Raw genomic sequence first — 24,612 nt, forward strand, 5'->3', positions numbered from 1 at the left:
AGTGCTTTGCCAGTTCACACCACACCAGTTCCTACCCAAATCCCCCCGAGCTCCCTGGCCCACCCCTCTGACTGACCCTTGATCACTCTGCGCCCACTGCGCTGAATCCTGACCAGTGTCTCATTCTCTCGATCCCCCTCACTACCCAGCCCTTGCTCCAGTCTTTGCTGCTGCAGTTGGTGATCCCTTTCACAGGCTAGGTTCCCTTCCTTTTAAACTTGCTGTTGCCAACCCTGCTCCCAAACCGAGCCTTTCATTCCCACTTCTAGCCCCTATTTTCCTTGCATACCCTTGAGCACCTTGTGCCTGCCCTGTACTGAATTCCTCCATAATTTCCAATTGGATTCCTTTCCTACGTGGTGGAAAAAAGTGCATTCTGTAACGCAGCACAGGAAGAGGCCATTCAGCCTATTACCCTGGTGCCAACTTCCATTGTTCTGCAATTATTCCCCCTTTCCATCAAGCAGGGGGTAATTCGGTGCGTTTTAAAAAAAAAGTCATCCAGTATCTTAAAATCTGGTTAGCTGCCTCTCTCTCTCTCTCTCGCTCACCTCTACCCCTCCACCAGTGGAAAATGTTTCTCCTTATTTACTCTGTCAAACCAGAATAACTTTGAACACCTCTATTAAATCTCCTCTTAACTTTCTGTGTTTTCGAGGTGCAGCACGGCGACGCAGTGGGTTAGCACTGCTGCCTCACGGCATTCAGGCTCGATCCCGTCTCTGGGTCACTGTCCGTGTGGAGTTTACACATTCTCCCCGTGTCTGCATTGGGTTGCACCCCTACAGCACAAAGATGTGCAGGGTAGGTGGATTGGCCACGCTAATGTGCCTCTTAATTGGAAAAATGAATTGGCGCTCTAAATTTATGTTTTAAAAAAAACATTCTGTGCTTTCAGTTTCTACGTTATTTCTACGTAACTGAATTTTCTTATTCCCACTGCCATTTCACTGGCTCTCCTGTGCTACCTTCCTGAGCCCTTAACATCCTTCTCAAAGCACCCAGAATCTGACACAATTCAGCTGAAAACCAGTTTTTCATCAATGAAGGGGTGAGAGTAATTCATTTGCTTTTGTACTTTGGATTCTTCTGTAAACAAACCCAAGGATCTCGGGGTTTTTGTTAAAACCGCTTTCTCTGACCCGTCCCACTGCTTTCAAAGATGTGTGTACGTAACCACCCCTCGGTTTATCTCTTTCCTGCACTCTCTTTTTAAAAGCAGACGGCTCAGTTTGTGTCGGCTTCTCTTCATTCTTCCCACATTCCACCGTGTTAAATTTCATCTGCTTGTGTCTGCCCATTTCACCAGTCTATGTCCCCCTCATTGATTAACATAGAAACATGGAAAATAGGAGCAGGAGGAGGCCATTCGGCCCTTCGAGCCCGCTCCGCCATTCATTATGATCATAGCTGATCATCCAGCTCCGTAACCTCTGTAAGCTTACCTTCAGCGACTGGTATACAAGGACACCTAGGTTCCCACACTCCCTAATTTATGGCCATTTGGATAATAATCTGCCTTCCAAAGTAGATAACTGCATTTATGGAAATTATACTGCATCTGCCATCCATTTGCCCACTTACTCAACTTGTCTAAATCACACTGAAGGATCTCTGCGTCCTCCTCACAGCTCACCCTCCCACCCAGCTCTGTGGCACCCACACATTTGGAGATATCGTTCCCTCATCTAGATCATGAATATATATTGTGAATAGCTGGGGTCCCAGCACCAATCCCTGTGGTACCGCACTCATCACTGAAAAATGAAAATCGTTTATTGTCACGCGTAGGCTTCAAATGAAGTTACTGTGAAAAGCCACTAGTCACCACGTTCCGGAGCCTGTTCGGGGAGGCTGTTACGGGAATCGAACTGTGCTGTTGGCCTGCTCTCAAGGCCAGCGGCTTAGCCTAGCGCTAAACTGCTAAACTGCCTGCCAATTTGAAAAAGACCCGTTAATTTCCTGTCTGCCAACCAGTTTTCTATCCATCTCAATAGCCCTAAACCCATGCGCTTGTATTTCTCACGCTCATCTCTTTTATGGGATTTTGTCAAAAGCCTCCTGAAAGTCCAAATACACCACATCCACTGGTTCCCCCTCATCGACTCTGCTCGTTACATCCTTGAAGAATTCCAGTAGATTTATCGAGCATACCATGGGCTTCACGGTAGCACAGTTGCTTCACAGCTCCAGGGTCGCAGGTTCAATTCCAGGCTTGGGTCACTGTCTGTCCGGAGTCCCCCCGTGTCTGCGTGGGTTTTCTCCGGACGCTCTGGTTTCCCCCCACAGTCCAAAGATGTGCGCGTTAGGTGGATTGGCCATGTGCGCGTTAGGTGGATTGGCCATGTGCCCGTTAGGTGGATTGGCCATGTGCGCATTAGGTGGATTGGCCATGTGCGCGTCAGGTGGATTGGCCATGTGCGCGTTAGGTGGATTGGCCATGTGCGCGTTAGGTGGATTGGCCATGTGCCCGTTAGGTGGATTGGCCATGCTAAGTTGCCCATTGTGTCCAAACAATAAGGTTGGTGGGGTTACTGGATTACGGGGATAGGGTGGATGGGCTTCAGTATGGTGCTCTAGTGGCCGGTGCAGACTCGATGGGCCGAATGGCCTCCCTCTGCATTATAAATTCTATGATATAAATCCATGCTGACTTTGTCCGATGCTGCCACTGTTTTCTAAGTGCCCTGCTATAAAATCTTTGATAATGGCTTCTCCAGAACTACCGACATCGGGCTTACTGAACTATAATTCCCAGTTTTCCCTCTACCTCACTTTTTAAATAGTGGATTTACACTCGCTGCCCTCCAATCTACTGCATTTCTTCCTGAAAAACTTGACATTAAGTGCTGTATGCCTCAAGCCCTGATCATTCATACCTATGTCAAAAAGAGTAGTGGTCCTGATATCGACTCCTGAGGATTGTCACTGTATACCTCCTAGTTACCATTCCACTCTGCTTCCAATCACTTAGCCAATTTTATATCCATGTTGCCATTCTTCCTTTAATCTCATGGATTTCAAGTTTGTTAACAAATCTTTTATGTGGTAATTTGTCAAACCCCCTTGGAGCGTCCATGTGCACATCAATCACACTATCTTAGCCGTTACTTCATCCAAGACCTCGATGACATGAGTGAAACACAGCCTGCCTTCAAAGTGTGTTGGGGCACCTTGAGATTAGGGAAGGTGCTGGATAAATCCAAGTCGTCTTTACCGGATTGTCCATAATATTCAGGTCTCCTTGTTCAGACTCACTAATGGCATCCTCCGTGACTCTGGCTTTCTCTTTTGACTGTGGTACGTTGTTTGACACGGCTGACTGCTCCACTCTCCTCTGTTCGACAAGTACCCGCCAGTTGATGATGGAGCACGGAGAATGACATGTGTGGGTTGGGAAGGTGGAGTCACCGGGCTCCTGACCAGGGAAACGTCAGAGGCAGAGGGGAATAGAGGTGCTGGTACCATTCTTGCATTATAATGCGTGGCCTGATAATGATTTCTGGAATGTCTCTCTTGCCTGTTGCTCAAAATGTTTGGTTTGGTTTGAGTTGATTTATTATTGTCACATGTATGAGTATACAGTGAAAAGTATTGTTTCTTGCATGCTGTACAAACAATGCATACCGTACATAGGGAAGGAAGGAGAGACTGCAGATTATAATATTACAGTTATAGCAAGGTGCAGGGAAAAGATTAATGCGAGGTAGGTCCATTCAAAAGTCTGATGGCAGTAGGGAAGAAGCTGTTCTTGAGTCGGTTGGTACGTGACCTCAAACTTTGGTATCTTTTTCCTGACGGAAGAAGGTGGAAGAGAGTTTGTCCGGGGTGCATGGGGTCCTTAATTATGCTGGCTGCCTTTCCGAGGCAGCGGGAATTATAGACAGTCAGTGGATGGGAGGCTGGTTTGCGTGATGGACTGGGCTACATTCACAACCTTTTGTAGTTTCCTGCATTCTTGGGCAGAGCAGGTTCCATACCAAGCTGTGATAAACCAGACAGAATGCTTTCTATGGTGCATTTGTAAAGGTTGGTGAGGGTTGTAGCTGACATGCCAAATTTCCTTAGTCTTCTGAGAAAGTAGAGTTATAGGTGGGCTTTCTTAACTATAGTGTCAGCCTGGGGGACCAGGACAGGCTGTTGGTGATCTGTACACCTAAAAACTTGAAGCTCTCGACCCTTTCTACTTCCTTCCCATTGATGTAGAAAGGGGCATGTTTTCCACTACGCTTCCTGAAGTCGATGACAATCTGCTTCGTTTTGTTGACATTGAGGGGGAGATTATTGTCATCGCACCAGTTCAGCAGATTCTCAATCTCATTCCTGTACTCTGTTTCGTCATTTGAAATCTGACCCACTACGGTGGTGTCATCAGCAAATTTGAAAATCGAGTTGGAGGGGAATTTAGCCACACAGTCATAGGTGTATAAGGAGTACAGTAGGGGGCTGAGGACACAGCCTTGTAGGGGACCGGTGTTGAGGATGATCGTGGAGGAGATGTTGTTGCCAATCTTGTTGCCTGTGAGCACTTGACTGGCCAGAGCGGTAAAGCAAATTCTCAGAAACCTTGGTTACCTGTGCTGCAACTCTGGAGATGGTGAAACTGAAGACAGGATAAGGCAGCTTTGCAGAGCAGATAGAAGCAGTTCTGTTGCTATCCATCAAAGCGTCACCTTCCTTTTGTGCAGTGCATTTATGTCGTGAAATCCCCCCAAGTTGGTTCAAAGGAGCACGACCAGGCAAAAGGCTGGTATGCAGGTGTACCCCCCCCTCCCCTGGTGTAGAAAGATCATTTCAGTTGAAAGGAAATGAAAATCGCTTATTGTCACAAGTAGGCTTCAAACAAAGTGACTGGGAAAAGCCCCTAGTCACCACATTCCGGCGCCTGTTCGGGGAGGCTGGTACGGGATTGAACCGTGCTGCTGGCCTGTCTGGGTCTGCTTTCAAAGCCAGTGATTTAGCCCTGTGTTAAACCAACCCAGTTGTCAAGGTATACCTGCTGTAGATATTTGTCTAGAATTAGGCCAGCCATCACAGACGTTGTGGGTTCTAAGATAATCGTGCCATGTGACGACTTGTTCAGCAAATGCCGCCCCCCTTCCTCGCCCCCGCCAATTTTAATTTCTATTTTGCCCCATATGGGATATGTTGTGATATTTTCTGCTGCGTCACAGAAATAATCTTGCCTTGAAAAGCCTGGATCAAGCACTCATGGGTATTTGGAAAGATAATTACTTTTCACCTGATTTAACGGAGAGCAGGTGAGATTGGATTCAGAAGACTGTTATGTTGGGCTATATTTGCATACCTCGAGGTGGCTAACGCAGTTGGGGGAGCAGTAAGGCAGTGGCAAGGTCAGAATTCTAACATTCGAGGCACTGGGAAAGCGAGTGGGGAGCACCGCGGTGCAGGTCAGACAGATTGAAAAGGAGTCTGTGTATAATCGGACATGGGCAGCGGAGTTCTGGGTGAACCGAATTTAACTGCCTTGAAGGAGCTGGGCCTGAAGAGCATTGGAGTAACTTTGTTTGCAGCTACCACAGAAACGGACGAGAGACTCGGCGGCAGTACAGCTGGGCCAGAGACAGACCCTAACATGGTGGCAGCAGGGTAGCATGGTGGTTAGCATAAATGCTTCACAGCTCCAGGGTCCCAGGTTCGATTCCCGGCTGGGTCACTGTCTGTGTGGAGTCTGCACGTCCTCCCCCTGTGTGCGTGGGTTTCCTCCGGGTGCTCCGGTTTCCTCCCACAGTCCAAAGATGTGCGGGTTAGGTGGATTGGCCATGCTAAATTGCCCGTAGTGTCCTAATAAAAGTAAGGGGGGGGGGGGTTACGGGTATAGGGTGGATACGTGGGTTTGAGTAGGGTGATCATGGCTCGGCACAACATTGAGGGCCGAAGGGCCTGTTCTGTGCTGTACTGTTCTATGTTCTATGTTCTATGGTGGTCTTTTGTGATGGAGGGGCGAAAAGGTCACAGTTCAGCTCGGGGTCAGACAGGACATCAAGAGGTTGTGAACTGTCTGCTGCAGCCTGAAGTACTGACTGGTTTGGGGGGGGGGGGGGGAGGGATGGAGTCAGTAACATGGAGGACAAAGTCCCGTCACTTCGATCTTCCCAACCTCCACTTACTCTCAAATGCTGCCTTATCTTTTCCTTTTTTGTTCAAAAATGACAAAACTAAAATCAAGAGCCAAGTTAGCGGGGGGGGGGGGAGGGAATCATATCTGACTGCCTGACATTAGGGGCAGCAGGGTAGCATTGTGGTTAGCATAAATGCTTCACAGCTCCAGGGTCCCAGGTTCGATTCCGGCTTGGGTCACTGTCTGTGCGGAGTCTGCACGTCCTCCCCGTGTCTGCGTGGGTTTCCTCCGGGGGCTCCGGTTTCCACCCACAGTCCAAAGATGTGCGGGTTAGGTGGATTGGCCATGCTAAATTGCCCGTAGTGTCCTAATAAAAGTAAGGTTAAGGGGGGGTTGTTGGGTTACGGGTATGGGGGGGGAGGGGGGGGTGTTGGGTTACGGGTATAGGGTGGATACGTGGGTTTGAGTAGGGTGATCATGGCTCGGCACAACATTGAGGGCCGAAGGGCCTGTTCTGTGCTGTACTGTTCTGTGTTCTATTTCAAAGTTTTGTTTTTTAAAACAAAATCTCCAACCCATATTGTCAGGAGTCGATGTCCTTTCTGAACATTTTAATGTTAACGGGATGTGTTTTTTTTTGTTGTTGTTTAGAACTTTGTATTTTGCCTTTGGTTCCATCAGCTTCCCCTCGGTCCATCCATCTTCCAGACCGTGGATTAACCCTGTTGAGCATCATTTCTTTCAGGCCAGTTGCTGGAGTAGCCCTGTAATTGTGGAAGTTTTGAAAAAGGGGCCACGTTAGTCACTTGGCGACATTGGGTTGCAGAGAATGCTGCCCAATTGTCGTTTTGGTTTTTTTTTTTGAAGATACAAAAGTAGTTTGCTTTGTTTGTTTGTGTGCGGGCTCAAGAACCTTGTGTGACGCTTTCTTTTCTTTTTTTTCCACAAAATGCGCAGGGTTCCGTGAAGTTGCACAAGAAAAGTGAGGAAATGAAGACGGTTGAATCTTCTGCGGAGGAAGCCCGCTATCTACAAACGGGAGGCGAGACGAGAAGCCCCCTCTCTTCAAGTTTGCAACACTCTGAATGTAGTAAAGCTGCTGCGGGTGGCGCAGGGAGCACGAGAAACCCGGACACAAAAGAGCAAGGCCACGCCAACGGTGAAGCGTCTTTGACTGAAAAATCAGCATTGCTGAAAAGCACCTGCCCTGCATCGAAGTCTTCCAGAACTAAGTTTAGGAAGCAGGGGGTTGGCAATGAAATTGTGACGAACAAAGACTTGGGCGCGCTGAAAGCTAGCCTGGCTGCTGCCTGCTCAGTTAGGGAGCACTTGAGCACTCCAACCTATGTAGATTACAAGAATGTGAACTTGACTGAACAGGAGGCTCCTCAACCTGCAAAGGACACTGCCAGCAGTAGAATTTGTGGCAAGACTGTTTTAATTAATAAGGACCCTGTTCTAGATAAAGCATCACTACGGCATGATTCTCCAGGGCATGATGCACCGTTATGTAGTGAAGGACTCTCTCCTCGGCACGACCGGCCACCCTCTACAGAGAAGGCAGAGCATCCGATCCCCAAACTAGATAAACAACCTGCAATAAATTGCACTTCGACAGACCATAGAACTGCTACTGGCACTGAAGGCTATGGGAGGAGGCCCACCAGCAGTGCAGGGGTGGAAGGGGCCCCCTCCGCACCTTCACCAGCAGGACCTGCAGCTTCATTAAACAGGAGCACTGCCTTTCCTCCTCCCCAGCCCCCTTCCATCCAGTTAGAAACCCACCCGGTATTGGTCAGCTCCGAGGCGGACGGCAAAGCGACCGCCGAGAGTCGGCCAGCACCGAGCAGCCTGCCCCTTCACTTTGGCTTCAAGCTCCATGCTCACGGCTTCAGCGCGGAGCCGGTGGTGGCCGAGCGGGCGTGCCACGGCAACCTGCAGCCGCCGCGCTTGGACAGCATGAAGGCTTTCACTCCGCTAACTGGGGGGAGCCGCGAGTCTGGCTGTTCGCCAGGGCCCCGAGCCGACTCTGCCGGCGGCAGCGCTGTGGCCAGCTTCAAAAGCATCCTGAACAACAGACCCTCGTTCAAGCCCAGCACACTGAAGGTGGCGCATCAACAGCTGCAGAGGGCATACCAGAGCTGCCCAATCCCTAACTCCGCTCTCCAACTTAAACCTGTAAACAAGCGGAAAGGGAAGAGGCCGCGAATGAAGGTGATTACAAGCAGCAGCAGTACGGTTGCTGCTTTCAGTGAATGTTTGTCCCCGCCAATAATATCCTCGGGGCTATTGAAAACTGTCCCGTACAGAACAGAACAAAAGGTTCACACCGACCAGGCTCAGCTGATCCGAAACGCAGGGTTTTCACCAGTTTTAACCGAAGCTAAAATGGTTAAGCCACGACTGCCAAAGTTAACGAAGGCTTGCATTTCTCCACCACTACCCCAGAAAACTGAGATTGGGAGGCATTTTATATCTCTGCAAGCTCACCACGACGAGAAAGTCTCGAAGAACTGTTCTCCGGACCCCCCGTCGTTAAATATTCACAAATCCAAAAGAGGCAGGGCCAAGCCTGACCCCATGCCACAACTTGAAGAGACTCCGCACAGGACTCCACACAAAATTCCTGCTTCCAAAGTACTTTCTGTGATGTCAAAGACAAAGGAATTTATTCGGGAGAAAGAGCCTCCCGTACTTCAACCGGAAACTGAAATTGTGCCCAGCAAAGCGTTTGAGGTCTGCCTTCCAGGGAAACGGGGGCGGGGAAGGCCCAAGAAGCAGCTGATGCCAGCCGCCAAAGCTCTGGCGCCGACTGCGTTGCTTTCCGCTCCATTACCTGCCCCTCAGAGTTTGGAGGCTGAAGACGCGGCTGCGCAGCACAGGGGGTTTGACGTGAGCGAGGCGAGGGGTAAGCCGGCCGAGCACGGGCAGAAAACGACGCCCGACGACGACTTTGAACTGGGGAGTGAATCCGATTCGAAATCCACCAAGAAAGGGAAGAGGCAATTGATGAAAACACTTTTAGACAAGAAATTTATCAAGAAGATCAACAAAATGAAAACGCTGAAAAGGAAAAAGCTCCTGAACCAGATCCTTTTGAGCGCAAGTGGGCCGAGTAATAAAGGGAAGGTGCAATCGAAACTCCGTAATACCGTCTCGACTCTTACTGCCACCTTTGGCTCCAAGTTAGGCCAGCAGATTAACGTTAGTAAAAAAGGAACTATTTACATAGGCAAGAAAAGGGGCCGGAAGCCCAAAATCTCGTTGGATGGTCCATATCTCAGTAGTACGCTTTCTATTGACAGGAAGATATCGCCAACATCCACCACAACACTAGGGCAAGGGCTGCCAAGCTTCACGCAGTCAACAGCTACGAATGTCCCTGATGTCCTGCCTTCACCAACTTACTCCCAGTCGTCTGGAGTCAGCGGGAGTCAGAGCCCTGTCAGCAGTGACGCTGGGTTCATTGAACCAACCCCCGTGCCAAACCTGCAAGGCAGTAAAGGCAGCGTGATGCAGACACTGGCGATGCGGAAAGCCTCCAAAGGACGCAGGAAGCTTTCTCCCCCGACCCTGCTGCCAAACTCCCCGTCTCACCTGTGTGAGCTAACGTCGCTGAAGGAGGCCACCCCCTCGCCCATCAGCGAGTCGCACAGCGAGGAGACCATCCCGAGCGACAGTGGCATCGGCACAGACAACAACAGCACGTCAGACAGGGCGGAGAAGTTCTGCGGACCCAGGAAGCGAAGGTACTCTTTTGACCATGTCTCTGTGATGCCTCCTGAGAATTCGGCAGTCCTAACTGGGCTGAAAGAGAAACACAAACACAAATGCAAACGCAGGGCACACGATTATCTTAGCTACGACAAGCTTAAGCGACAGAAAAGGAAACGGAAAAAGAAGTATTTGCAGCTACGGAGCAAACAAGACCCTAATTTCCTAGCTGAACTGGAGGAGCTAATAACCAGGTGGAGTGAACTGAGAATAACTCATCGAAGTCATCACTATATCCCGAGAGACATCCTTCCTTCTATCTTTCGGATCAACTTTGGCAGCTTCTACGCCCACCCACCTTTCCCCTTTGACCCGATGCACTATGTCCGAAAGCCTGAACTAAAGAAGAAGAGGGGAAGGCCTCCGAAAATGCGAGACGCAATGGCTGAAGTCCCCTTTGTCCACAGCCTGGGTTTTCCACTTGCAAATGGCGGCTTCTTTCCTTCATACAGTATGCCTTACTCTCCAACTCCAGTTTCAGCAGGCCCTCTGGGGTTGGGTTACTATGCCCGGTATCCTCCAACACTATATCCACCACCCCCTCCTCCTCCCCCCTCTCTGAGTAGTACAATGCCACCTCCCTCGTACATGCATACTGGTCACCTGCTTCTGAACCCCAACAAGTACCACAAAAAGAAACACCGACTCCTCAGACCGGAGGCCTTCTTGGCTGGCAGTCGGACCTCGCTCCTCTCCATGGGTACTTACGCCAGCATTCCTGCAGAAATGGCTTACAGCTGGGTGCACGAACATAAACATAAGCATCGGCACAAGCATCGGGAGCATCGTTCCTCTGAACAGACTGCACCATCTGTGGACGCTTTAACGGTTAATCCTTCATTGTTACGACGGTATACATACGGGAAGGATGCGATGTCGGAAAGACACAAACACAAAGACAAACACCGGTGCCATATGCCGTACACCCACCTGCCGTCGTCGAAAGGTTTGCTAAGTCGAGGGGACCAGTGGGTGCGGAGGGACTCCACAGAGCACGGTTCCATTTCTGTAGGACTGCAGACTCCCCTCCAAATAGACTGCACGGATGGGGTAGTGGGTTCATGCTCGGAACGCTACATGCCCAGCTCGGAGTCGAGCATCAGCGAAGAACATACCAATCTGTTTACAAGTGCAATAGGAAGCTACAAGCCGAGCAAGCTCTCGAATGGTATGGGACGTAAGAAGCAGACTGACAGCCCTGAACTTCCTGCCTCCCAGGACCTGCCCAACCGGCTGATCAGGAAGGACAGGCCACCTTCAAGTGAACGAACGTCTCAGACGCCGCCAGGTAGGAACGCATGGAGCAAATCTTGGGTGGGAGGAAATGACCTTTATTTGATCGTGTTTTGGTGTGAGCATGAGCGTGCGTGTCGCGCATCGCATTATGGAGCAAAGTTTCCTGAACAAAGAGCTGACACGTTAATATTGTTGCATGGCCATTCCTTTTAGAATTCCACTTTTATAAAAGAACTGTTTCATCTTTGACTAAAATACTCAAAGCTCCTGTTCAAATCCTATTAAAGGTTAAATGTTCCGCTTGTGCAAGAGACCTGCTGCTCCCGGCTCCGCTTGCGCAATGTTTTTTCTTTACAGCGCCTGAATTCAAGGGTGATAAAGCCAGAGATTTGGACTGCAGACAGCCCCGTTACTTGAACGAAGGCTCTTTGCATCCAGATGTGAGGCTTTATGATTTTGCAAATTTTAAAAAAAACTAAAAAAAAAAAATGTCATTCCAAACGGTGTGTTGTGACACTCCAGCCTTGGGTGGCAACAGCGATGGATCTGAATTCGCAAGCTACCCCTCCGTTTGTTAGCTCGAGTACCACAGGGGAGGAAGCGACCCCCTGCCTGCGATGCTGCATTCTGTCCTGACCACCTTCAGGAAGGATGTAACGGCCGTTGAAATGGGCGCGGTGTAGAAACTCGAGAATGGTGGTGGGAATGAAAGGGTTAAATTACGAGGGTCTAGTGCGTGAGCTTGGCTTGTATTGCCTTGAGTTTGGAACATTGAGGGCTGATCGGGTGTAGGAAACAATAAAAGGACAAAGAGATTTCCCCTATTTTCTTTTCGTAGGGGAATCCAGAATAAGACAGCATAATCTTAATGTTGTGGGCAGGTCATTTAGACGCCAGTTGTCCACATGAAGGTTAATATAAATCTGGAACTTTTTATTTTCCCTTTATGGAGAGATTGAGTCGACTGGGCCTGTGTTCCCTGGAGTGGGAAAGAAGGAGAGGTGATCTAAGGGAAATATAGAACCACCTTTAAGCAGCTTGACTGGGTAAATGCTGGAAAAATGTTTTACTGGCCAAGGAATCTAGAACGTTTGTGTGTGTGTGTGTGTGTGTGTGTGTGTGTGTGTGTGTGTGTGTGTGTGTGTGTGTGTGTGTGTGTGTGTGTGTGTGTGTGGCATAGTCTTCAAGAGATCAGTTATTTCAGACTGAGCTGAGGAGAAATGTCTTCACTCAATAGATTTGTGAATTCTCTACTCCGAAGAGCTGTGGATACTCAGTTCCTGACCAGATTCGAGACACAATTGATAGATTGTTGGCCGCGAATGGAATTCAGGGATATGGGGATAGTGCAGGAAGGTAGAGTGGAGGTAGACCGTCAGCCGTGATCTTGTTGAATGGCGGTTTGAAGCCGCAGATGGCTGCCCCCGTTCCTATTTCATACATTCTCTCCCCCCCCGGGCTACGGGGTTCCCAGATGTCGGGAGGGATGCTACACTTTTTCAAGGAGGCTTTGAGGGTGTTCTCCTGGGGCTCGCTCGCTGTGTCGAAGCTCCGAGTCGAGTGCTTGTTTTGAGAGTTTCGTGCCCGGCGTGCGGACGGTGTGGCCCACCCAGTGGAGCTCAGCGCGCGTGGTCATTGCCCAAGTGCTGCCGGTGTTAGCCCATCCTCTCGTACACCACAGTAAGGATGTTGATGAGAGCCTGGAGCTCGGCTTCCCAGTGTGCACAGAAGCAAGCATCATGTGCGTACTCTAGTTGGATGGTGCGATTGGCTCCGAGTGCTGTTTGGCATTCGCCTCTTCCTGTGCTGTTTGCCATTTCAGTATAACTGGCTAATACCGATTTGTTGTCATTTTCCAACATTCATCCTTTTGTGAATTAAGTCAGAGTATGTCGATATCTTTCCTCATTTTCCCCAACACCCTGTGGAGATGGGATTTATCTGATCAGTGTCGTGATTGACCGTTGTACCATTCCCCGACACAAGTAAAGGATCAGCAAGTCAGTTGCATACGGGCAGGACGGTTGAGTTAAGGCCAGGATGAGATCAGCCATGATCGAATGGCAGAGCAGTCTCGATGGGCCAAATGGCCGAATTCTGCTCCGATATCTTATGAACTCGTGGCTGTGAGTTTCTTCACTGATTTGGATTTGTCTTAAATAATGTGGGCATAGTAATTTAATAATGTGGTCACTGGACGTTATAGTTTGTGAGATTTTCTGTATGCACTCCTGAGTCACAAGGAATTGCTTTCGTTCATTGATATCAGAGGTTAATTTGTATTAGAGATGTACAGTGCCCGATGTATTTTCTTGAATGTATTCCCCATCTTTAAGAAAAGTTACGTTCCTCAAGGAACTTGAATGACATTTGAGTCCTTGGGGAAGAGTTTTCTCTAAGTGGTAAGATCATTTCCAAAAAATGTTCCCAAACCATCACGGTGGTAGCTGGGTACTGCACAGTATTTGTTCATGCATGGCATCATTTCAAAGCAGAGTAGTATACTGTCCCGGTCAACTCGGGTACTTCTGTGGCATCGTGTAAGCACTGAGTCGGAATGTTTTGACGCGGTAGCACCATGTTTGTGATGTGTGACATTAGTGCTGTGCTAATTCTGGAGGAACGCTGTTAGAGGAGGCGCGACAAAGAACTCCGCTTGGGATTTTCTCCTGGCGTTGAGATCTCACTTGAGGAGTAACTGCCTGACTCACCAGTCAGAGGAAGGCGAGTCCCAGCCCTTGCTGACTTGTGAAGCCCTTGGCTGATGGGTTAGTTAGATCACACAGGCAGAAAATGGTGCAAGCCACTTGTCCCAATGGGGAAATACAACACTGCTTCGCCAATACGTGGGCGGCACAATTTAGCTGCCGTGCGATCGGAAGAGAATCCTTGTCAAATCTTGCATTGGTGTTCCGAAGTGCAGAAAGCTTCCAAAGTGGATGGGGACCTCTATCAATGTGAGTTCACTTGTCCTGCTGAATCCTTTGGTTATTTGTCCATTGTTGACATCTTGGTTGACAGATCACTGTTTTACATAGAAACATCAAAACTCAGAGCAGAGTGGTTCCTTTGCCCCTTCAAACCTGCTCCGCCATTCACTGTGATCTTATTCCCTGCTCCTGTAACTCCATTCCTCTTGCAATGAAGGGCCATGGTACAATTTGTGAATGGGGAGGATATATGGTGCAGCTGTTGAGTTTCTAGTCCATATGCGAGTCCAGAAGTTCTAGATGTGACGGTACTGATTGACGAGAGAGAGAGAGAGGCATTTCTGGAAAGCACGGGTTGAAGGATCTCGAGAGAAGGCAGGAAGCTTGGCTGAATCCATCAGAGTAGGGACAGGCTTCTCAACTTCCATCATGTCCTAATGGGGCAGCACGGTGGTTAGCATAAATGCTTCACAGCTCCAGGGTCCCAGGTTCGGTTCCCGGCTGGGTCACTGTCTGTGCGGAGTCTGCACGTCCTCCCCGTGTGTGCGTGGGTTTCCTCCGGGTGCTCCGGTTTCCTCCCACAGTCCAAAGATGTGCGTGTTAGGTGGATTGGCCAGGCTAAATTGCCCTTAGTGTCCTAAAAAATAAGGTTAATGGGGGTTGTTGGGTTACTGGTATAGGGTGGATACGTGGGCTTGGGTAGGGTGATCATTGCTCGGCACAACATCGAGGGCCGAAGGGCCTGTTCTGTGCTGTACTGTTCTATGTTCTATGTTAACTGTTAATGCTCAGTGATATGTGAAGCTTTGAAACAGCAACGTGCTTGTTCGTATCAGATATTTGGTGGGCATGAAGGTTACAATCGGAGTTTAGATTCACTTAATTGATTCACGAAAAAAAGCAAATTAAATATTTCTCACTCTGCTGGACACTGTGACAGAAATCCCTGGAATGATCCCGGAGCTGCGGGAGGTCATTTTGCTGTTACAGTCTGTACTGCAATGTGATTTTCACTGGGGTTTAGGAATCCCTGGAATGATCGCGGCGCTGCGGGAGGTCGTTTTGCTGTTACAGTCTGTACTGCAATGTGATTTTCACTGGGGTTTAGGAATCCCTGGAATGATCCCGGAGCTGCGGGAGGTCATTTTGCTGTTACAGTCTGTACTGCAATGTGATTTTCACTGGGGTTTAGGAATCCCTGGAATGATCCCGGAGCTGCGGGAGGTTGTTTTACTGTTACAGTCTGTACTGCAATGTGATTTTCACTGGGGTTTAGGAATCCCTGGAATGATCCCGGAGCTGCGGGAGGTTGTTTTACTGTTACAGTCTGTACTGCAATGTGATTTTCACTGGGGTTTAGGAATACGGGGCAGTGCTTGATATTTATCAAATGTCTCACACCTATCAAGAATCAGTGTGAACTTCAGTGCAATAGTTTTCCATTTTGGTAGGAATAACAGCAAACGGGATTATTATTTAAACGATAAAATATTAAAGCATGCCGCTGTTCAGAGAGACTTGGGTGTGCTAGTGCATGAGTCACAGAAGGTTGGTTTACAGGTGCAACAGGTGATTAAGAAGGCAAATGGAATTTTGTCCTTCATTGCTAGAGGGATGGAGTTTAAGACTAGGGAGGTTATGTTGCAATTGTATACGGTGTTAGTGAGGCCACACCTGGAGTATTGTGTTCAGTTTTGGTCTCCTTACTTGAGAAAGGACGTACTGGCACTGGAGGGTGTGCAGAGGAGATTCACTAGGTTAATCCCAGAGCTGAAGGGGTTGGATTATGAGGAGAGGTTGAGTAGACTGGGACTGTACTCGTTGGAATTTAGAAGGATGAGGGGGGTCTTATAGAAACATTTAAAATTATGAAGGGAATAGATAGGATAGATGCGGGCAGGTTGTTTCCACTGGCGGGTGACAGCAGAACTAGGGGGCATAGCCTCAAAATAAGGGGAAGTAGATTTAGAACTGAGTTTAGGAGGAACTTCTTCACCCAAAGGGTTGTGAATCTATGGAATTCCTTGCCCAGTGAAGCAGTTGAGGCTCCTTCATTACATGTTTTTAAGGTAAAGATAGATAGTTTTTTGAAGAATAAAGGGATTAAGGGTTATGGTGTTTGGGCGGGAAAGTGGAGCTGAGTCCACAAAAGATCAGCCATGATCTCATTGAATGGCGGAGCAGGCTCGAGGGGCCAGATGGCCTACTCCTGCTCCTAGTTCTTATGTTCTTATGTTCTTATGTTTTCGACCTGGGACAGCTGAAGCGTTCTGTATCCCTGCTCTGCAGAAAGAGCCGATGGGTGAATTAATTTAGAGGCTCCCTGGTTATGGCTTGCATCCTGTAACAGCTCCATTGACCTCACTGAGAATTGGTGTTAGTTTGAGCTGGGTAATGTTTAGAGGGTTGTTGTGTGGAGTGTTCGACTTCTCGAACCATTTATCGGACGGGGGGGGGGGGGGGGGGGCAGTCGTCCCATCTGGATACTCCTGAGTGGTGCTGTTCAAATCGGCAGAGGAATTTCTGGCTTTGGGTGATTTCAATTCTGTCACAAGGCCTTTTTCTGACCCGCTTTGTAACATTGAAGTCAGTGGAGGTTCTGTGGGTCATGTGCTACTTTACACAGCTTAGTTACAAGAGGAATCGACTGAAGTTGAATCATTGACTTCTGTTAATGGATTTGATTTTCCAGCTGGGTGCCACAGGGGGGGCCTTTTAATGGAGGAATTGTACGTACAATTTGTGAATGTGGGAACATTACAGTCTCCTTTCAGCCCTGTGTATACCTGCTCTGTTGCTGTGGAGATAAGGTTATCACCTTTAGCCTTTGAACGAGCAGGAAATGTCCTATTGAGCTGCTAAATGAAACCAGCCTGTCAGCCATTCAGATGGACTGATCAGAAACATTTGGATTGAAGTCTTTCATTGGCAGGACGGTGCCATGCCAACATGGACTCAGGCCAACACATGTCCCCTCCAGCTTCCACACAGCACCCGCCCACCCAACTGGAAGTCAGTCCTGTCAAGAGGACATTTTGGGCAGCACGGTGGGACAGTGGTTAGCACAGCACCAGGGTCCCGGGTTCGATTGCCGGCTTGGGTCACTGTCTGTGCGGAGTCCGCATGTTCTCCCCGTGTGTGCGTGGGTTTCCTCCGGGTGCTCCGGTTTCCTCCCACAGTCCAAAGATGTGCAGGTTAGGGTGGATTGGTCGCGCTAAATTGCCCTTCGTGTCCAAAAGGTTAGCACTATACAGCACTAGCCCGACAGCACTGACCCCGACAGCACTGACCCCGACAGCACTGACCCCGACAGCACTGACCCCGACAGCACTGACCCCGACAGCACTGACCCCGACAGCACTGACCCCGACAGCACTGACCCCCACAGCACTGACCCCGACAGCACTGACCCCCACAGCACTGACCCCGACAGCACTGACCCCCACAGCACTGACCCCCACAGCACTCACCCCGACAGCACTCACCCCCACAGCACTCACCCCGACAGCACTGACCCCCACAGCACTCGCCCCGACAGCACTATACAGCACTGACCCCGACAGCACTATACAGCACTGACCCCGACAGCACTATACAGCACTCGCCCCGACAGCACTATACAGCACTCACCCCCACAGCACTATACAGCACTCACCCCGACAGCACAATACAGCGCTCACCCCGACAGCACTCACCCCCACAGCACTCACCCCGACAGCACTATACAGCACTCACCCCGACAGCACAACACAGCACTCACCCCGACAGCACTATACAGCACTCGCCCCGACAGCACTATACAGCACTCACCCCCACAGCACTATACAGCACTCACCCCGACAGCACAATACAGCACTCACCCCGACAGCACTATACAGCACTCACCCCTACAGCACTATACAGCACTATACAGCACTCAGCCCGACAGCACTATACAGCACTCACCCCGACAGCACTATACAGCACTCACCCCCACAGCACTATCCAGCACTCACCCCGACAGCACTATACAGCACTCGCCCCGACAGCACTATACAGCACTCACCCCGACAGCACTATACAGCACTCACCCCGACAGCACTATACAGCACTCACCCCGACAGCACTATACAGCGCTCACCCCGACAGCACTATACAGCACTCACCCCGACAGCACTCACCCCGACAGCACTATACAGCACTCACCCCGACAGCACTATACAGCACTGACCCCGACAGCACTATACAGCACTCACCCCGACAGCACTCACCCCCACAGCACTATACAGCACTCACCCCGACAGCACTCACCCCGACAGCACTATACAGCGCTCACCCCGACAGCACTATACAGCACTCACCCCGACAGCACTATGCAGCACTCACCCCGACAGCACTATACAGCGCTCACCCCGACAGCACTCACCCCGACAGCACTATACAGCACTCACCCCGACAGCACTATACAGCACTCACCCCGACAGCACTCACCCCCACACCACTATACAGCACTCACCCCGACAGCACTCACCCCGACAGCACTATACAGCACTCACCCCGACAGCACTATACAGCGCTCACCCCGACAGCACTATACAGCACTCACCCCGACAGCACTATACACCACTCACCCCGACAGCACTATACAGCACTCACCCCGACAGCACTATACAGCGCTCACCCCGACAGCACTATACAGCGCTCACCCCTACAGCACTATACAGCACTCACCCCCACAGCACTATACAGCACTCACCCCGACAGCACTCACCCCGACAGCACTATACAGCACTCACCCCGACAGCACTCACCCCGACAGCACTCACCCCGACAGCACTAACCCCCACAGCACTATACAGCACTTGCCCCGACAGCACTATACAGCACTCCCCCCGACAGCACTCACCCCGACAGCACTATACAGCACTCACCCCGACAGCACTCACCCCGACAGCACTATACAGCACTCACCCCGACAGCACTCACCCCCACAGCACTATACAGCACTCACCCCGACAGCACTCACCCCCACAGCACTATACAGCACTCACCCCGACAGCACTATACAGCACTCACCCCCACAGCACTATACAGCACTCACCCCGACAGCACTATACAGCACTCACCCCGACAGCACTCACCCCCACAGCACTATACAGCACTCACCCCGACAGCACTCACCCCCACAGCACTATACAGCACTCACCCCGACAGCACTCACCCCGATAGCACTATACAGCACTCACCCCCACAGCACTATACAGCACTCACCCCCACAGCACTATACAGCACTCACCCCCACAGCACTATACAGCACTCACCCCCACAGCACTCACCCCGACAGCACTATACAGCACTCACCCCGACAGCACTCACCCCGACAGCACTATACAGCACTCACCCCGACAGCACTGACCCCGACAGCCCTATACAGCACTCACCCCGACAGCACTCACCCCGACAGCACTATACAGCACTCACCCCGACAGCACTATACAGCACTCACCCCGACAGCACTCACAGCGACAGCCCTATACAGCACTCACCCCGACAGCACTCACCCCGACAGCACTCACCCTGACAGCACTATACAGCACTCACCCCGACAGCACTATACAGCACTCACCCCGACAGCACTATACAGCACTCACCCCGACAGCACTCACCCCGACAGCACTCACCCCCACAGCACTCACCCCGACAGCACTCACCCCCACAGCACTATACAGCACTCACCCCGACAGCACTATACAGCACTCACCCCGACAGCACTATACAGCACTCACCCCGACAGCACTATACAGCACTCACCCCGACAGCACTATACAGCACTCACCCCGAAAGCACTCACCCCGACAGCACTATACAGCACTCACCCCGACAGCACTATACAGCACTCACCCCGACAGCACTATACAGCACTCACCCCGACAGCACTATACAGCACTCACCCCGACAGCACTATACAGCACTCACCCCGACAGCACTATACAGCACTGACCCCAACAACACAAAACAGCACTCACCCCGACAGCACTATACACCACTCACCCCGACAGCTCTCACCCCGACAGCACTATACACCACTCACCCCGACAGCACTATACAGCACTCACCCCGACAGCACTCACCCCGACAGCACTCACCCCGACAGCACTATACAGCACTCACCCCGACAGCACTCACCCCCACAGCACTCACCCCGACAGCACTATACAGCACTCACCCCGACAGCACTCACCCCGACAGCACTCACCCCGACAGCACTATACAGCGCTCACCCCGACAGCACTATACAGCACTGACCCCCACAGCACTATACAGCACTCACCCCGACAGCACTCACCCCGACAGCACTATACAGCACTCACCCCGACAGCACTCACCCTGACAGCACTATACAGCACTCACCCCGACAGTACTATACAGCACTCACCCCGACAGCACTCACCCCGACAGCACTCACCCCGACAGCACTATACAGCACTCACCCCGACAGCACTATACAGCACTCACCCCGACAGCACTATACAGCACTCACCCCCACAGCACTCACCCCGACAGCACTATACAGCACTCACCCCGACAGCACTCACCCCGACAGCACTCACCCCGACAGCACTATACAGCACTCACCCCGACAGCACTATACAGCACTCACCCCGACAGCACTCACCCCGACAGCACTATACAGCACTCACCCCGACAGGACTATACAGCACTCACCCCGACAGCACTATACAGCACTCACCCCGACAGCACTATACAGCACTCACCCTCACAGCACTCACCCCCACAGCACTATACAGCACTCACCCCGACAGCACTATACAGCACTCACCCCGACAGCACTATACAGCACTCACCCCGACAGCACTATACAGCACTGACCCCCACAGCACTATACAGCACTCACCCCGACAGCACTATACAGCACTCGCCCCGACAGCACTATACAGCACTCGCCCCGACAGCACTATACAGCACTCACCCCGACAGCACTATACAGCACTCACCCCGACAGCACTCACCCCGACAGCACTATACAGCACTCACCCCGACAGCACTCACCCCGACAGCACTCACCCCGACAGCACTCACCCCGACAGCACTCACCCCGACAGCACTCACCCCGACAGCACTCACCCCCACAGCACTCACCCCCACAGCACTCACCCCCACAGCACTCACCCCGACAGCACTCACCCCCACAGCCCTATACAGCACTCGCCCCGACAGCACTATACAGCACTCACCCCGACAGCACTATACAGCACTACACAGCACTCACCCCGACAGCACTCACCCCGACAGCACTATACAGCACTCAGCATGACAGCACTCACCCCGACAGCACTATACAGAACTCACCCCCACAGCACTATACAGCACTCAGCATGACAGCACTCACCCCGACAGCACTATACAGCACTCACCCCGACAGCACTATACAGCACTCACCCCGACAGCACTATACAGCACTCACCCCGACAGCACTATACAGCACTCACCCCGACAGCACTCACCCCGACAGCACTATACAGCACTCACCCCGACAGCACTATACAGCACTCACCCCGACAGCACTATACAGCACTCACCCCGACAGCACTGACCCCGACAGCACTCACCCCGACAGCACTATACAGCACTCACCCCGACAGCACTATACAGCGCTCACCCCGACAGCACTATACAGCACTCACCCCGACAGCACTCACCCCGACAGCACTCACCCCGACAGCACTCACCCCGACAGCACTATACAGCGCTCACCCCGACAGCACTATACAGCACTCACCCCGACAGCACTATACAGCACTCACCCCGACAGCACTATACAGCACTCACCCCGACAGCACTCACCCCCACAGCACTATACAGCACTCACCCCGACAGCACTCACCCCGACAGCACTATACAGCACTCACCCCGACAGCACTATACAGCACTCACCCCGACAGCACTATACAGCACTCACCCCGACAGCACTATACAGCACTCACCCCGACAGCACTATACAGCACTCACCCCGACAGCACTATACAGCACTCACCCCGACAGCACTATACAGCACTCACCCCGACAGCACTATACAGCACTCACCCCGACAGCACAATACAGCACTCACCCCGACAGCACTCACCCCGACAGCACTATACAGCACTCACCCCCACAGCACTATACAGCACTCACCCCGACAGCACTCACCCCGACAGCACTATACAGCACTCACCCCGACAGCACTATACAGCACTCACCCCCACAGCACTATACAGCACTCACCCCGGCAGCACTATACAGCACTCACCCCGACAGCACTATACAGCACTCACCCCGACAGCACTATACAGCACTCACCCCGACAGCACTATACAGCACTCACCCCGACAGCACTATACAGCGCTCACCCCTACAGCACTATACAGCACTCACCCCGACAGCACTATACAGCACTCACCCCGACAGCACTATACAGCACTCACCCCCACAGCACTATACAGCACTCACCCCGACAGCACTCACCCCCACAGCACTATACAGCACTCACCCCCACAGCACTATACAGCACTCACCCCCACAGCACTATACAGCGCTCACCCCGACAGCACTCACCCCCACAGCACTCACCCCGACAGCACTATACAGCGCTCACCCCGACAGCACTATACAGCACTCACCCCGACAGCACTATACAGCACTCACCCCGACAGCACTCACCCCCACAGCACTATACAGCACTCACCCCGACAGCACTCACCCCGACAGCACTATACAGCACTCACCCCGACAGCACTATACAGCACTCACCCCGACAGCACTATACAGCACTCACCCCGACAGCACTATACAGCACTCACCCCGACAGCACTATACAGCACTCACCCCGACAGCACTATACAGCACTCACCCCGACAGCACTATACAGCACTCACCCCGACAGCACTATACAGCACTCACCCCGACAGCACTATACAGCACTCACCCCCACAGCACTATACAGCACTGACCCCGACAGCACTGACCCCGACAGCACTGACCCCGACAGCACTATACAGCACTCACCCCGACAGCACTATACAGCGCTCACCCCGACAGCACTATACAGCACTCACCCCCACAGCACTCACCCCCACAGCACTATACAGCACTCACCCCGACAGCACTCACCCCGACAGCACTATACAGCACTCACCCCGACAGCACTATACAGCACTCACCCCCACAGCACTATACAGCACTCACCCCGGCAGCACTATACAGCACTCACCCCGACAGCACTATACAGCACTCACCCCGACAGCACTATACAGCACTCACCCCGACAGCACTATACAGCACTCACCCCGACAGCACTATACAGCACTCACCCCGACAGCACTATACAGCACTCACCCCGACAGCACTATACAGCACTCACCCCGACAGCACTATACAGCACTCACCCCGACAGCACTATACAGCACTCACCCCGACAGCACTATACAGCACTCACCCCGACAGCACTCACCCCCACAGCACTATACAGCACTGACCCCGACAGCACTGACCCCGACAGCACTGACCCCGACAGCACTATACAGCACTCACCCCGACAGCACTATACAGCACTCACCCCGACAGCACTCACCCCGACAGCACTATACAGCACTCACCCCGACAGCACTCACCCCGACAGCACTGTCAGCCCTTGACAAACCCAGTTTAGTCCTCAGAGATCTCCTCTGGCAATAAGCCCTTGAGACGCTTCGGCAGAACGTTAGCTTTGTGTCAGCGTTCAGTATCGAAGTTGACCTGCAGGATCCACACTCCACCAGATCTCTGTTCTTCTTGAGGATCAGGGAAATGGATGCTGAGCCAACGTGACCAGCAGCTCCCCCCGCGATCGAGAGGCACTTCATATCCCCAGTAATTGCTTCGGCAGTAACACTGCAAACTGCTTGTAAAATTCCACTGGGAAACCACTCGGCCCCGGTTGCTTGGAACTGATGCACTCCATAACCTCCTCCAGTCCAAGCGGCCAAGCCGGTTCTGGTGCCTGGACCGGCTCTCCTGGTTGTCCGCCCTGGCCTTCACAAAGCTGTGGGCCTCCACCAACATTGATACTTCTGCCTGTAAAGATGCAATCCGGGCGCTGTGGTCCGAGACCGCCCTCTCCATCTCCACTCCAATTGCCGCTCCACCCTTTCTATCGCTCCGCAACGTGGAGCTACTGCCCCCTCAATCGTCTCAGACAGGCCTTCCCTCATTGCCTGTGTGTGCTTCTGAAATTCTCCCATTGTGAATTCAATTGGCTTCCGTGTCGGCAATGGGGAGGACAGTAACGGATAGGGCCAGAGGGGGTCCCCCCTGTTCTCTTTCACTGCCACCAGGGTCCTCTGAATCTGGGGCGGGGGCTTTATTGGATTTTTGTCTGGTGTTATATCCCGCAGACATCCCCACACTGGAGGAGAAACCTGAATTTCCGCTTTCTTCCCATCGCCGGGCAGAAATGGCCAAAACTGCCAGTCTCCACGCGGGAGCCACCCTGTGCGCGCTCGCTCACCTTGCGGCTGTCATCGGAATCCCCCGTTGGCACAGGTTTCCTGCATGGAGACATTGTCCAAGGAG

At 51.7% G+C, this 24,612-nt stretch overlaps 1 protein-coding gene across 1 annotated transcript in view; it reads left to right on the plus strand.

The window, feature by feature from the left end:
* Positions 1–24,612, plus strand: part of ash1l (ash1 (absent, small, or homeotic)-like (Drosophila)) — a 248,737-nt gene that overhangs the window by 78,489 nt on the left and 145,636 nt on the right. The window contains exon 2 of the mRNA XM_038787101.1: positions 7,040–11,144. Coding sequence (XP_038643029.1) covers positions 7,040–11,144 — 4,105 coding nt within the window. The remainder of the gene's footprint in view (positions 1–7,039; positions 11,145–24,612) is intronic.

The sequence above is a fragment of the Scyliorhinus canicula genome, chromosome 30 (genome assembly GCF_902713615.1).
Source record: "Scyliorhinus canicula chromosome 30, sScyCan1.1, whole genome shotgun sequence".
NCBI lineage: Eukaryota > Metazoa > Chordata > Chondrichthyes > Carcharhiniformes > Scyliorhinidae > Scyliorhinus > Scyliorhinus canicula.